Below are 14,105 nucleotides of genomic sequence, written 5' to 3'. Positions count from 1 at the left end.
TGATATAACAGGTATTACATTATATTTATCATATGCTAATTCCTGCTGTTAGTAATATGTTATACATGTCCTGTAGATTGCATTACTGTTCCAACTTGTACAGTAAAGTACTGTCTTTTTGTTTCAAAATCATGAAATGTTGAGTCTTCATCTCCAAGTAAATATCTGGATATGACATTTCTTTCTAATGTTAAATTAGAATATGCTAGTCCCGAATCAAGCTTTATCATAGTGTGATGTTCTGATATCATAACAGAAACTGGTCAGCTCTCCCACAGTCATGCCATTCAAAATGGTGAAAGAAAGGTAAATATCTGAGGTTTCTGGGAATCTGATAGAAACTCAGAGAATGCTGGAGAAACGCAGTAGGTCTAGCAGCAATCATGGAGACAGAAGCAGAGTTAACCTGTCGAGTCTGACATGACTCTTCTTCAGAACTGAAAGGAAAATGGACTTTTGTTATACTGTTGCCAGAGGTAGAGGTCCAATATAAAATAGAAAGGAGGCTTTAACATTGGAGGAGGGAAAGTGTTGCAAAATGGGTAAGTTTAAGTGCGAAAGAGAGGAAGCAGGTCGTTTATAATAAGGGCAAAGTAAACCAGACTCAAATAAGGTGTGTAAGATGGGGGAGGTGAGAGAATGTAATGAAAATAGATGACAGATCAGTTTCAGATCTTATTGAAGTCAATATTGAGAAGTCAAGGCTGTCAAGTGGCAAAGTGAAAAATGGGATGCTGTTCATTGAGCTTCCATTGTACTTCATTGGAATGTTGCACCTGGGACAGTACTAAATGTTACCATGTGACTGAGGTGGTTTATTGAAATAGCAAGCAACTGGGAGTTCCAGGTAAAGAAGTGAGCAGGAAATGCAGTAGACTAGATTGAAAGAAAAGCAAGTAAAATATTGATTCACCTATCAGGTGCATTTAGTGCCTTGGAGACTCGGGATAATAGAAGTCAATGGGAAAGTGCAACACCTTCTGCAATTATCTAGGAGTGTGCCATGAGGGAGTGAGGAAGCACTAGGAGTGGTGAAAGGAGTGGACTGGGGTGCCAAGCATGGAACAGTCCCTGTGGATTGCTGACAAGAGAGAGGAAATGAAGGTTTGTTTGATTAGATTAGATTAGATTAGATTACTTTACAGTGTGGAAACAGGCCCTTCGGCCCAACAAGTCCACACCGACCCGCCGAAGCGCAACCCACCCATACCCCTACATTTACCCCTTACCTAACACTACGGACAATTTAACATGGCCAATTCACCTGACCTGCACATCTTTGGACTGTGGGAGGAAACCGGAGCACCCGGAGGAAACCCACGCAGACACGGGGAGAATGTGCAAACTCCACACAGTCAGTCACCTGAGGCGGGAAATGAACCCGGGTCTCTGGCGCTGCGAGGCAGCAGTGCTAACCACTGTGCCACCGTGCCGCCCACAATGGTGGCATACTGCTAGAAGTGTTGGAAATAATCATTTGAAAGCAGAGAATAGTGGGCTGGGAGGTGAGGACATGAGGGGAATCCTATCATTGCTCAGGGAGGTGGGCAATGAGTGAAGGCAGCAGTGTTGGGAGGTAGTTCTGACCAGCTGAAAGGATATGTCAATCACAATGGGGTGGGTGAATCCATGGCTGATGTAAAGGGAGGGCATAAAGGAGGCAGCCCAGTGGAAGGTGGCATCATTGAAACAGATGCTACAGAGATGAAGAAACTCGGAGAACAGGATGAAAGAAGGATGTGACAAGGTGAAGTCAAGGTAACTATGGTATTTGGAGCTCTTATAAAAATGGTAGTCTAAGTTCATGGCATTTCTATGAGCATTAGCCCAACATAATCAAATCTTCCTTAAATGACTAAATGTGCACCTCATGACTCAACTGAGTTAAATTTCTCTGAACTATTGCTACTGTTCCTCCTCAAATATTAGTGGGAAATTTGTACATATTAGCCTAGAAGTGTTCAGTCTAATGTTCTAAGCCTTTCTAATAGTTCTTCTGGATATTTCTATTCACCTTTGAATGCTAATGTGCCAATCGAGTCTTTAATTACACTATTTGTCATGCCAACCTTTTGCAATTCAACACATGAGTAATAGGACCACATCAGCACTCAGCAACCTCTGTCCATTTAACTAATCTGTTTTTCTGTTGTCCTCACTAATGTGGTCAACTCCACAATTTATCGTATTATGCTCCTTCTGCCATTTTTGACTCATTCACTTCTTGGTCTAATATTTTGTTAGGGGTTTGCATTCTTCTCACAAATTATTTTTGTATCTGTGACTGTGCAACAACAAATTCTGATAAAAATAAACTTGCCATTCACTTAATACAGTATTATTTATTCTAAATAATTTAAGCCTTTAACCTTTTGACATCTCAGATGTTAATGTCAAGCCACAAAATAACACTCTGCTTCCTGTTAGTCAATCCCCTATCAATGCAATGATGTACTTTGCTAATTTTTTTTTTAATCTGACGCATTACACTGATTATCTTTCAAAGTCCAAGTTCGCTGTCTTGACAGTCTCCCCCTGTTCACATTGTTGCTTTTCACACAAATAGTGTCTATTTCACACTATTTCCTTTACATGCCAGCATTCCTACTCGATTTCATGGAATCATAAAGTTATGACAGAACAGGAAAAAAGACCTTTTGAGTACATTGGCTCCAATACTTCCCTCACCTACTCCAATACATTCCTCACTTTTATATAATCATGCTATGGTTTTCTAAATGTCCTGCTGCTGCTACTTTAAAAATGGACTATAATATATTCCCACTGAGAGACCTCGGACTTGGGGATCTATAGCTTCCTCATGGTTGTCTCCTTCCTTTCCATCTAATCTGTTGTGTTCCAATTTATTGGATCCTTTCCAGAAAATAGCATATTTTTAAATATTGCAACCCATGCCTCCTCTATTTCTGTAATCATTTCCAATATGATTCAAGGATTGGTTTAAGGGACCTTTCATCCTCACTTTCACTAGGAAGTGTAATGTTTGCTTTAAATTCAGTGATAGTGATTGCTCAAAGTTCCCTCGGACTTTTGACACTTGATTTTTATTATTCTTGGGATTCGTTTTAATACCATTGACCATAACGGGAATTGCAAAATATTATTTCAGGGTTTGGGAATTTCCTTATTTTTCATTATCATTTGTCCATCAGCTTAGCAACTTTATCTTCTTTCATTTTTTTAACACAAGCAAAAGATCTTGCCGTCAATTTTTATCTCAGGAGGATTTTATAAACTTATGAAGAGACAGAAAGTCTCTTCACCTCATAGTCATCTTGCTAATGACCAGCCAGCTGTTTTGTTACTGTATTATATAGATCATTTTTCTATATACGATTTGTTGCCTGAAAGCTCAGTATATTTGCTATACTACCACACTTTATTACCCATCACCGAGGATAAAGATGAAGAATATTTAAATTCTTATAAAGTGCCATTAATTTCCAAAAGAATGTTAGGCCTGTGATGAAACCACGTGTGACATTAAGACAATACCTTTAATTATTCAACCAGCAATGTGCCACAGGATCGGTACTGGGTTCACTGCTTTTTGTCATTCATATAAATGATTTGGATGTGATCATAGGAGGTTCAGTTAGTAAGTTTGCAGACTACACCATAATTGGAGGTGTTCTGAACAATGAAGAAGGTTACATTAGAGGACAGCAGGATCTTGATCAGATGGGCCAATGGGCCGAGGACTGGCCGATGGAGTTTAATTGAGATCAATGTAAGGTGCTGCATTTTGAAAAGGCAAATCAAGACAGGACTTATACACCTAACGACAGATCCTACTGAACAGAGAGACCTTGGAGTGCAGATTCATAGATCCTTGAAAGTGGAGTCGCAGGCAGATAGGATAGTGAAGAAGGTGTTTCGAATGCTCACCTTTACTGGTCACAGCATTGAGTATAGGAGTTGGAAGGTCATGTTGCAGCTGTGCAGGACATTGGTTGGGCCACTTTTTGAATACTGTGTAATTCTGGTCTCCCTGCTATAGGAAGGATGTTGTGAAACTCTAAAGGGTTCAGAAAAGATTTAAAGAGTGTTGCCAAGGTTAGAGAGTTTGAGCTATTGGAAGAGGCTGAATAAGCTGGGGCTGTTTTCAGTGGAGCATTGGAGACTGAGGGGCACCTTACAGAAGTTTACAAAACCATGAGGGGTAAGGATAGAGTAAATAGGCAAGGCCTATTCCCTAAAATGGGGGAGTCCAAAACTAGAGGGCATAGGTTTAAGGTGAGAGAGGAAAGATTTAAATAGGACCTAAGGGGCAACGTTTTAATGTAGAGGGTGGTACATGTATGGAATACACTGCCATGGAAGTGGTGGAGGTTGGCACAACTGTAACACTTGAAAGGCATCTGGACAGCTATATGAATAGGAACTGTCTACTGGGCCAATGGGACTGGATGAATTTCGGATATCTGGTCGGCATAGTCAGTTTAGATTAGATTAGATTAGATTAGATTAGATTACTTACAGTGTGAAAACAGGCCCTTCGGCCCAACAAGTCCACACTGCCCCGCCGAAGCGCAACCCACGCATACCCCTAAATGTACCCCATTGCCAGTTGAACTGTCTCCGTGCAGCACATCTCTATGACTCTAGGTCGGAAGTCAGATTGATCAATGCAATAACAAAGCTTGGCCTCAATGCATGCATTATTCAAATATGCTGACGATGTACGTTGAGATGGGTTTGCCATCCCGCCATTGGTAATTTTTGTCTCGAGTTGACATCCAGCAGATGAAATCACTTTGGGCAGTTCCTTCCATGTGATATTTCCAAGCAAGATCCGCTCTGTCGTTCCTGACTGAGATTTGATATTTTGATTGTTCACAATGGTATCCGGCATTGTGTTGTCTCCAGTTGTAAATATTTTTGTCATTATTTCTGCAGGTATACATTTCTCATTCTCTCCCGCTGGAGATTTGTCCTTTCTCATTTCAACCTTGCCTTTGGTGCTATGTAATATACCGATTTGGCGTTTCCATTTTGTTCCAAACAGCTGTCGCAAATGGTCAGATGAAAGTGTCTCAAACCCCCGAAAGTGCATACGCTGTCGAAGGTGAAAGCTTTACCTTTTACTGCGCATTCCCTCTTTTTCGCGATCAATCCAATGTGACTATCAGTTGGTGGAAACTCGGCGATACCGAACTTCTGCAGTCAGGATCTGACGGCAGGAAACGATTTCTCCCTTTGAAGAAAGGTGAAGCCTCTCTGCAACTCTTAAACGTCAAGGCCGATGACTCTGGAGTCTATTACTGTGGAGTAAAACATCCGGATGGCCCCATTGTAAATGGAACTGGGTCAAGGCTTGTTATCTATGGTAAGTACAATGTATAGCAAATTATTTCACATGATATCAACAGCACACAATACTAAGCGTTTATTTTAAATGAGATGATCCATGAACATTGGCGTCTGCTTTCCGGTCTGAAAAATATTGAATAAATCCACTGTCATTGAAAATGATGCACTGAATAACAGAAAGGACACACAAGAAACGTGTAACAGGAGATTCGTCTGATATAATCTCTTAAATTAAACACCGTTTTGACTGACCTAGAAACTGACCGAGAACTGAAATGTAACCCCTTTCATCTCCCAATTGATGAAGCGCTTGCGATAAACCCTGCAATTACTTTAAATTGTAGACACTGTTATCACAAATTGAAAGTGTCCTTCTGATATATATTTCCACTCAAAAACACGAATGTACCACGAGAAATGTTGGATAATGAGCAACTGTTTTCACCCCTTTTCCACTATCGCTCAAGACCTTGCTGAGGGATAGATGTGAATTCACAGAAATTGCTCTCTTAATGCTTCATAAAAAGCACTATCCAACTGAGATTCGAATGTGAAGAAATATCTAATTAAGTATAAAATATTATTCCTGAACCAAGCATCTACAGTAATGTGTCCGGTGAAAATCGAATATTACTTTCACCAACCTTTGGAAATGGTATTCCCAGTGTATTGAAGCAAAACATTAATTTGTGTCTCTCTTTATCAATCCAGAAGGCTCCTATGAATCTTTACCATTTCGAGTTGGGTTTCGCTGTGCAGATGATGATTATGATGCACGGTAACACCAGGTTTTGGATATTGGAGAATAATTTATAAAATCGGCACATGGAGATGAAATGAGGAATCAAGGATTCGATCTCACAATTCACATCCCCTCATCGAGACACTTGCCATTTAAATAATTCGGGGGGCGGTATTTGTTTATTTGTTGTTGTAGTGACCTCAAAGTTGCCCACTAAACTCGCTCAACTACAATCAGGATTTGATATTTCAGTGTAAGGCTGGTGTCTGCCTTGTGATGAGTTTTAGAATCATGGAATACCTACCGTGCAGGCTATTTAGCCCATCGCGTCTGTACCCACCTTCCAATGAGCGTCCCTACAAAGACCCATCCCCAACCCTTACGTTTTTACCATGGCTAATCCAACCATCCTGCAGGTCACTGGCCAGTCCGCCGAATCTGCACGTCTTTGGACTGGGGAGGAAACCGAGCAGCTGGAGGGACTCCATGTGGGGAGAATGTGCAAACTCCTTAGAGACACACATGGCCGGAATGCAACCCAGGCCTCTGTGTGAGGCAGCACTGAGAGCCGTTTTACCAGACACCTTCTGGTGCACAGAAAAACATAACATTGGGGCTCATTCCTTCAGTATTTCATTATTCTTATTTTATCAAAAATAATAAAACAATGCAAATCGTGTTATTTGCATTTCCGCCCTCCGTTACCTTTTCCCTTAATTCTGCCTTGTTTCCTAAATCTGATTTAATGCGCAAGTAAATATTTCGTGGCTTAGACTCGAGGCTGTTATTTTCCACGGTAACCGAATTGCTTTCAAGAGATGCACGGTCACTGACTTAGTCATTTTTTCTCAGTTATTCTGTGAGGGGTTTAGTCCAAATTTACGGTTAATTTAAAGCCAACCCTGATGCAGATTATCAGGGAGAGCCGTCGCATGTGCAACTGAATTACCAGCGCCCAGTCTTTACAGTGTTTCACTGTGAAAAGAAACGTCTGGACATTGCCAGATGGCTGCTTCTGATGTTATTTTCTTTTGCGGTTTTTATTTTGCAGTTCCTCCAATTCCATTGAAAATTATCTCCAAATCACCTGAGAACAGTGTTCCCGGAACTTTAATTGTCTTGTGCAAAACGGCTGCTTTTTACCCAGACAGTATTAATCTAACTTGGTACAAGGATGGCCTTCATGTTACCAAGGGGATAATGGCTCTGAAGCACTTGAATTCCAAAGGACTTTATGAACTTACCAGCTACATGGAAGTCACCCGTGCTGCCCACAATATTACCTGTCAGGTCACTCACCGCACGCTTCCGATTCCAGTCCGCAGCACTTTCTTTGTCTCAAATCGGAAAGGTGAGCCTTTATTTATGATTTATTTTTACAGGATGCTAACAAACATGCTATTGAATGGCAAGCGCCTCCTTTCAAAGCTGTCCATGGCTTCCCGTCATTTTTAAAACATTTAACCGTATGTCAATTTTTTTTAAATCCTTGCAATTACACATTTCTGACCTGCATAAGAAAAGTAGGCTTGGAGCAAGTGGTGTAGGTAACACTGTGTGATATGAAACTAGCTCGCAACAGATTATGATTTTTCGGTTTCTTTTTTTTATCGTTGGAAATTTCTGAATGTCTAGTGAAAACTATGGTGTCCAATGCAGCATGTATGTCTGCATCAAAAATACGGTCAGAAAATCATTCATTATCTAACTGCCCATGGATCTATGACTTTAAAAACATCTTTACGGAAACATTTATAGTTGTTTGCCTCTCAATCAAGACTTCCTTCTTCAGCTACTTCCGAATTCTCTGAATTGTAGATTTTGCGAGAGGGTTTCTTACTATAGTAGCTTACTTATGCTCTTTAACCTATGTTTTAGCTTACTTCTAACCTGAAGAAGGGCTTATGCCCGAAACGTCGATTCTCCTGCTCCTTGGATGCTGCCTGACGTGTTGCGCTTTTCCAGCAACACATTTTTCAGCTCTGATCTCCAGCATCTGCAGTCCTCATTTTCTCCTTACTTCTAACTATGAAGATTGACTTTAACCATTCATCTTTGGCAATAATTATAACCATTTATTTTCTTAATTAGACATTTATTGTCATTTTACTGTACGTAAATACAAAAATCTATGGGCAAGTCTCTTTTTTGGTATTTGCATATCTGAAAAGTATCTTTACACCTTGGAATTACAGTTCAATGTTGGTATTTGATTATTATCCTTCAATGCAAAAGGATGGTTATCATACCATGATTAAAAATACTCCTTACATACCACAACTATAATTTCACTATGATTTTACCTTCAACTTTATTGTATTCATGGTAATGCACATAATGCTCCTACTTTTTTTACTTGTTGTTAATTAACATGACTGTCATTTTGATGCTGATTTTTTTTTTTTGAAAAATCATTTTATCTGGGCTAATTGTCCTCTACCTAAAGAAAGAAACATCTTTCAAATTTCCAATCTAATGCATTCAGATGAAATCAATTAATTATTAAAATCCCTTCAAGAACAATATTTTGTGATGGATGTATTGATTGTGCAGGTGACTTTAAGATCTGATAACTCCACAAATTATATGTAGATTATGACACTTTCAAAATATTTCACATATAAAATTAATTGTTCTGCAGCTGTGTTGTTCAAATTAGCCTGGAGATTTATCATATTAGCAATGTAAGAGATAAACTTCAAATCAGGACAAGATTAGATTACCTACTGTGTGGAAACAGGCCCTTCAGCCCAACAAGTCCAAAAGCGATCCTCCACTACCCCCCACCCCCAACACTACGGGCAATTTAGCATAGCCAATTCACCTAACCTGCACATCTTTGTACTGTGGGAGGAAGCCCACAAAGACACAGGGAGAATATGCAAATGCCACATAGACAGTTGCCCAAGTGGGAATTGAACTCAGGTCCCTAGCACTATGAGACAGTAGTGCTAACCACTGAACTACCGTGCTGCCCAATGCCATGTTGTTCTTTTGCAAGAGATTGAATTAATAATTTATTGCACTTTGCTCTCCAATTATATTTTACTTAGCTCAGTTGAAAGTAGATCAATTTCCATCAAGAATTTGTTGTGTTCATGCAGAATTGTTTGTTATGAAACATCCTTAAATTTTGTAAGGTTTTTTTCCTGTTTAAAGTAAAGAAAACAATCCACAGAACAATTTTTAGCTATGGACTCCAGTCTAATATTCATGATGCTTGTCACTTTGCAGGTAGTGATACTGAAATTATGGATCAATTTATTTCAATTGTTTATTGAATATTGAATGTTTTTGTTTCATAGAATTTTAGTTAGGGCATGCTATCTATAATAATTCAATGACTACTCTAAATCCTATATTTTAGTCCACAGGTTCAACATTCCTTTGATTCCTCAATTTATATTAGGTTTCTTCATGATTCTCGCTCTGACACTTATCATTGCTGATTATGCTAAACATCTTAAAGTGAAAGGTAATGCTTACAGACTATCATTTTCTGCTTTTCGTCTAAACTTAATAACCCACCATTGGTATACTGTGAATATTGGATTGCAAGAGATATTGAGGATGCAGAGCAGAATATCTAGCAAAATGTAAATTAAAATGGATGTTTTGCAAATTTCAACATATCCAATGCTGAGCAAGGATGCAAGATTTTTACAGCAGCCAACCTGGTTTCTTCATTTCATTCATTTGCCTCCAGAACATCTGACTCTGAAATAGTTCTGACTTTACATTTTTTTTTCTCTCAGGTTGCCAGTAGATTTCATTGAGTCATAGAATCGTAGAGTCCTATAACTGTCCTTTGGCCCAAACCGGTTCATGCTGACCAAAATGTCCATCCACGCTAACCCCATTTCCCTGCATTTGACCAATATCCTTCCAAGCCTTTCCTATCCATTTTTTGACCAAATGCCTTTTAAATGTTGTTAATGTATCCCCCTCAACCACTTCCGCTGGCAGCTCAATCCATAAACGTACCACTCTCTGTGTAAAAAGGTTGCCCCTCAGGTTCCCTTTTATTCTTTCCCCTGTAACCTTAAATGGACACCCTCTAGTCCTCGATTCTTCAACCCTGGAAAAAAGACAACGCATTCAGCCTATACATGCCTCTCATGTTCCTATACACCTCTTTAAGGTCCCCGCTCAGTCTCCTGCTCGAGCTTGTCCAACCTCTCCCTATAATTCAGGCAACATCCTTGTAAATTTCTTCTGCACTTGTTCCAGTTTAATAACATCCTTCTCATAACAAGGTGACCAAAACTGAACACAGTATTTCAAATCCAGCCTCACCAACATTCTGTAAAACTACAACATAACTTCCCAACCTCTATACTCAATGCCCTGACTGATGAAGGCCAGTGTACCAAAACATTCTTCTCTACCCTTGACTTCACATTCATGAGAACTGTGAATCTGAGCTTCAACATCCCACTACACTCCTTAAGTCCTACCATTCACCATAAAACTCCTACCTTGATTTGCCTCTCCAAAATGTAAGACCTCATACCGATCTAGATTAAACCCCACATCCCCAGCTGATCAAGGTCCTGCTGCAATTTCTGATAACCTTCCTCAGTATCCATGATACCGTGTCATCAGTAAACTTTCCAATCATGCCTTGTACATTCTCATCCAAATCATTGATCTAGATCACAAACAGTAGTGGGCCCGGCAGCAACCCCAAGACATTCCACTAGTCACAGGCCTCCAGTCCGACAATCATCCTTCCACTATCACCCTCTGCTTCTTACCCTCAGGCCAATTTTGTTTTCAGTTTGTCAGCTTGCCCTGTGATCCAACCTTCCGTCGCAGCCGACCATATGAAGCCTTATCAAAGGCCTTACTGAGATCCTTCTAGACTCATCAGAGTGGTAGATTTGATTTTTTTTTCTGATGGCTTTGCAGGATGACATGAACATTTGACCACTTCAAGTGTTATTTATATCCAAAAAGATTCTCCTCACATCCGCTCAAAACATTCTGCCCTTTATGTTAAATCTATGTCCACATGGTCATTGACCACTCCATCATGGGGAAGTTTTATCCATCACTAATATTTCCCCACTCAATCTATGCTGATTGAAGGAAATCAATCACAGTCTTTCCAATTTCTCTTCATAACTGAAACTATCCAGACTTTACAGCATCATAATAAGGTCCCTCTGCACTTTCTCCAGTGCTAGCTTATCCTTCCTATTATGTGGATTCCAGAACTGCACATAATACTCTAGCTGTGACCAAATCATCATTTAATATATGTTCAGCACAGCTTCCCTGTTCTTAAACTCCATGGCACAGCTAATATTGGTAAGTATCCCATATACCTTCTTAACCACTTCATCTACCTGTCCTGATACCTCAACATTGTCTGATCCTTGGTGGTTCCAAACATTGTACCTTCCAACATGTTGTTTTGATCAGTCTGACAGATTAAAAAAAGAATATCTGCATAATGATCTAATCAGCTAAATACAATAGAAGTTGTGAAAAAAGACCATGTGGTGTTACTGGCAGATAGTAGTAGATTTGCACTAAGTGACTTGGTTGTTCCAAAAGTAAGTGCTGCCAAAGGCATTAAAGGTCTCCTCTTACATATTGAAATTCATTAATCCTGGTGTTCTCTGTGTGCTTTCCTGAAATAATTAAGGCAGAAATCCAAGGGCAATTATTTTACTTTCCGTGTTTGCAGAACTTTGAACATAAAATGGGAAGTTAATTTCATCAATATGTAATATTCATCAGTACAGCATTGAAAGTTGTTACACATTGACTGATTTAGAATTAAATCCAAAACTTGTGAACTTTAATTATTTTTGCTTATACAATCTGTGCAGGAAGTAATAATACATATGTGGAAAAATAGAACAAGTTGATCTGCGGAAACAAAAGTTGAGAACAAACTATGACAGTGCAGCAACACATAACAGTGAAAGAAATGGATTTATGCACAAAATATGTCAACCTCAGTCAGAAAAAACAATGGAGCAATGTGAAGTAATAAAACATTTAAAACCAATTTAAACAATGTACATCAAATTTACCTTTTGTTGTTTCAAATCTTGCTGTAACTGTATGAGATTTCATTTGGTTTCGATTTCCATAAAGTTGTGAGTGCAATTTCCTGTGTGCATTGCTGTGTTTTGAACAATTACAACTGAAAGCAGATTCTGCTTAAAGTATAGTGGTCTATATTGTTTGGATCAAAGGAGACACTCATTAGTTTGTGGTTCATCTGAAAAACCAATTTTTATATTTTATGGAATTAAAGCTCTGTCATCTTATTTGCAGGTGTGAATTGGCATTTAATTCAGTTATTTTTCTTGCACAATGTACTATATAAAATATTTTATTGGTCTAGCTTTTTATTATTTATTTGGAAACTTACACTTATGTAGCTCTGCACATGAATTTAGTACAGATTAATCAGTTAATCAGTTTTACTTTTCATCTGCCTTTGCATGTCAAAAATGGTGAACATCATCTTTACTGTTACATTCATCATAGTGATGACAGTCCTCAAGTGCAGTTTTCATGTATTTAGATCATGTCGTTGCTTGAATTGTGATCTTTTGAAAGCACCCAATAAGTTCTAATAGTGTCAACTAATATAAAGTAAAGTTGTTGCTTGCAAAGTGATTTCCTTCCTATGCTCCCTTTTTCCACCATAAAGCAATTTTGTTATAGTCTTAGCTTATCTGTTTGAACTGAGCTTCTTAAACTAACAGTTAAAAGTTAAAAATCACACAGCACAGACATAATGTCTCACAAACACTCACAGCCCCCACAAGCACACACCTACATGCAAGCACACACATAGAAGTTTGTGGGGTGAATTTGTACTTGCAGAATTAATCTTATTTTGCTCAAAAACTGCATGAATACATGTAAGATTGTGTGCATTGCTGTGTTTGAAGAATTACAATTGAAAGCAGATTCTACTTAAAGTATGGTGGTCTATATTGTTTGGTTTAAAGGAGACACTCATTAGTTTGTGGTTCATCTGAAAAACCAATTTTTGTATTTTATGGAATTAAAGCTCTGCCAACTTATTTGAGATGTGAGTTGGCATTTCATTCAGTTATTTTTCTTGCACAATGTTCGATATAAAATATTTTACTGGTCTAGCTTTTTATTATTTCTTTGGAAACTTACTTATAAAGCTCTGCATGTGAATTTTGTACAGATTAACCAGTTAACAATTTAACCCGTCTGAGCATTGGGACACAGACAGACAGACTTTAACCTTACACCTTCAATCTGAGCTGACATGGCATCTATTGTTAAAGTTCACTTGAAAATGTAACTTTTAAGAAATGGTTCTGGGATTTACATATGAAAGAACTGAAATCAACATGGTCATTCTCAAAGATGAGAGACTTTACAAATAATTCAGCTGTTTTTCAACATATAATTTCAGTTGCATCACACTGAAACCTTTGCTCTAAATTCTATATCTTATGATCTTATACTCCACAACTACCTGATGAAAGAGCAGCGCTCCGAAAGCTAGTGCTTCCAAATAAACCAATTGGACTATAACCTGGTGTTGTGTGATTTTTAATGGGGTGCACCCCATTCCAAGACCGGCGCCTCCAAACTATTTAAAAAATTGATTTGTGAGCCCCGCTCTGTAAAATGTGAGTCATTGTCAACATGTTCAACTGTATGATTGAAGCTGCATTTGATACAATAAAAGATTTGAGAATGAAAGGTGGTGAATGCCACATTCTACGTCCATTGGTTTAATTTCCATGGCTAACGAAATGCTTAGTAATATTCATGTAAATAGCAGATCGACGTGTCATAATACTAGAGGAAGTCGACCAGCTTTATTAGCCATTTTAGCTGTCCGAATTATTTGAAGCCGGAAATTCACAATGTTGTCCCCCGTGCTACTCCAGCTGTTATCCTATGTTCTGAGAACTTATGAGCTGCTTCTGGCAATTCCATTGTCTGATTTGGAAAAATATCCTGTCCTCAAAAATGTATTCACCTCTGATTCAATCTGAAATCAGCAGTTCGC

The 14,105-nt window shown here is 38.7% G+C and overlaps 1 protein-coding gene across 4 annotated transcripts; it reads left to right on the top strand.

The window, feature by feature from the left end:
• The first annotated feature begins 4,753 nt into the window (after window positions 1-4,753).
• LOC122558610 (natural cytotoxicity triggering receptor 3 ligand 1-like) lies at window positions 4,754-13,163 on the top strand. Of its 4 annotated transcripts, none has more exons than XR_015760005.1 (5): window positions 4,754-4,920; window positions 5,030-5,350; window positions 7,128-7,427; window positions 9,451-9,551; window positions 11,917-11,951. XR_015760005.1 is itself a non-coding variant. In XM_043707390.2 (5 exons), the coding sequence occupies exons 1-5, from the start codon at window positions 4,863-4,865 to the stop codon at window positions 11,943-11,945; spliced, it is 774 nt and encodes a 257-aa protein (XP_043563325.2). In that variant the 5' UTR covers window positions 4,756-4,862; the 3' UTR covers window positions 11,946-13,163. The 4 variants fall into 4 exon arrangements, 3 of the variants coding, with proteins under 3 accessions (XP_043563325.2, XP_043563324.2, XP_043563327.2); XM_043707390.2 differs by having other exon boundaries at window positions 4,756-4,920; window positions 9,486-9,551; window positions 11,917-13,163; XM_043707389.2 differs by having other exon boundaries at window positions 4,762-4,920; window positions 9,444-9,551; window positions 11,917-13,163.
• Window positions 13,164-14,105: the final 942 nt, after the last annotated feature.

This window comes from Chiloscyllium plagiosum, unplaced genomic scaffold (genome assembly GCF_037043375.1).
Source record: "Chiloscyllium plagiosum isolate Xiang-an unplaced genomic scaffold, Cpla_swu_hap1 HiC_scaffold_17, whole genome shotgun sequence".
Lineage (NCBI taxonomy): Eukaryota > Metazoa > Chordata > Chondrichthyes > Orectolobiformes > Hemiscylliidae > Chiloscyllium > Chiloscyllium plagiosum.
The sequence above is the reverse complement of the archived record's forward strand: the minus strand, read 5'-3'. Positions and strand labels throughout refer to the sequence as shown.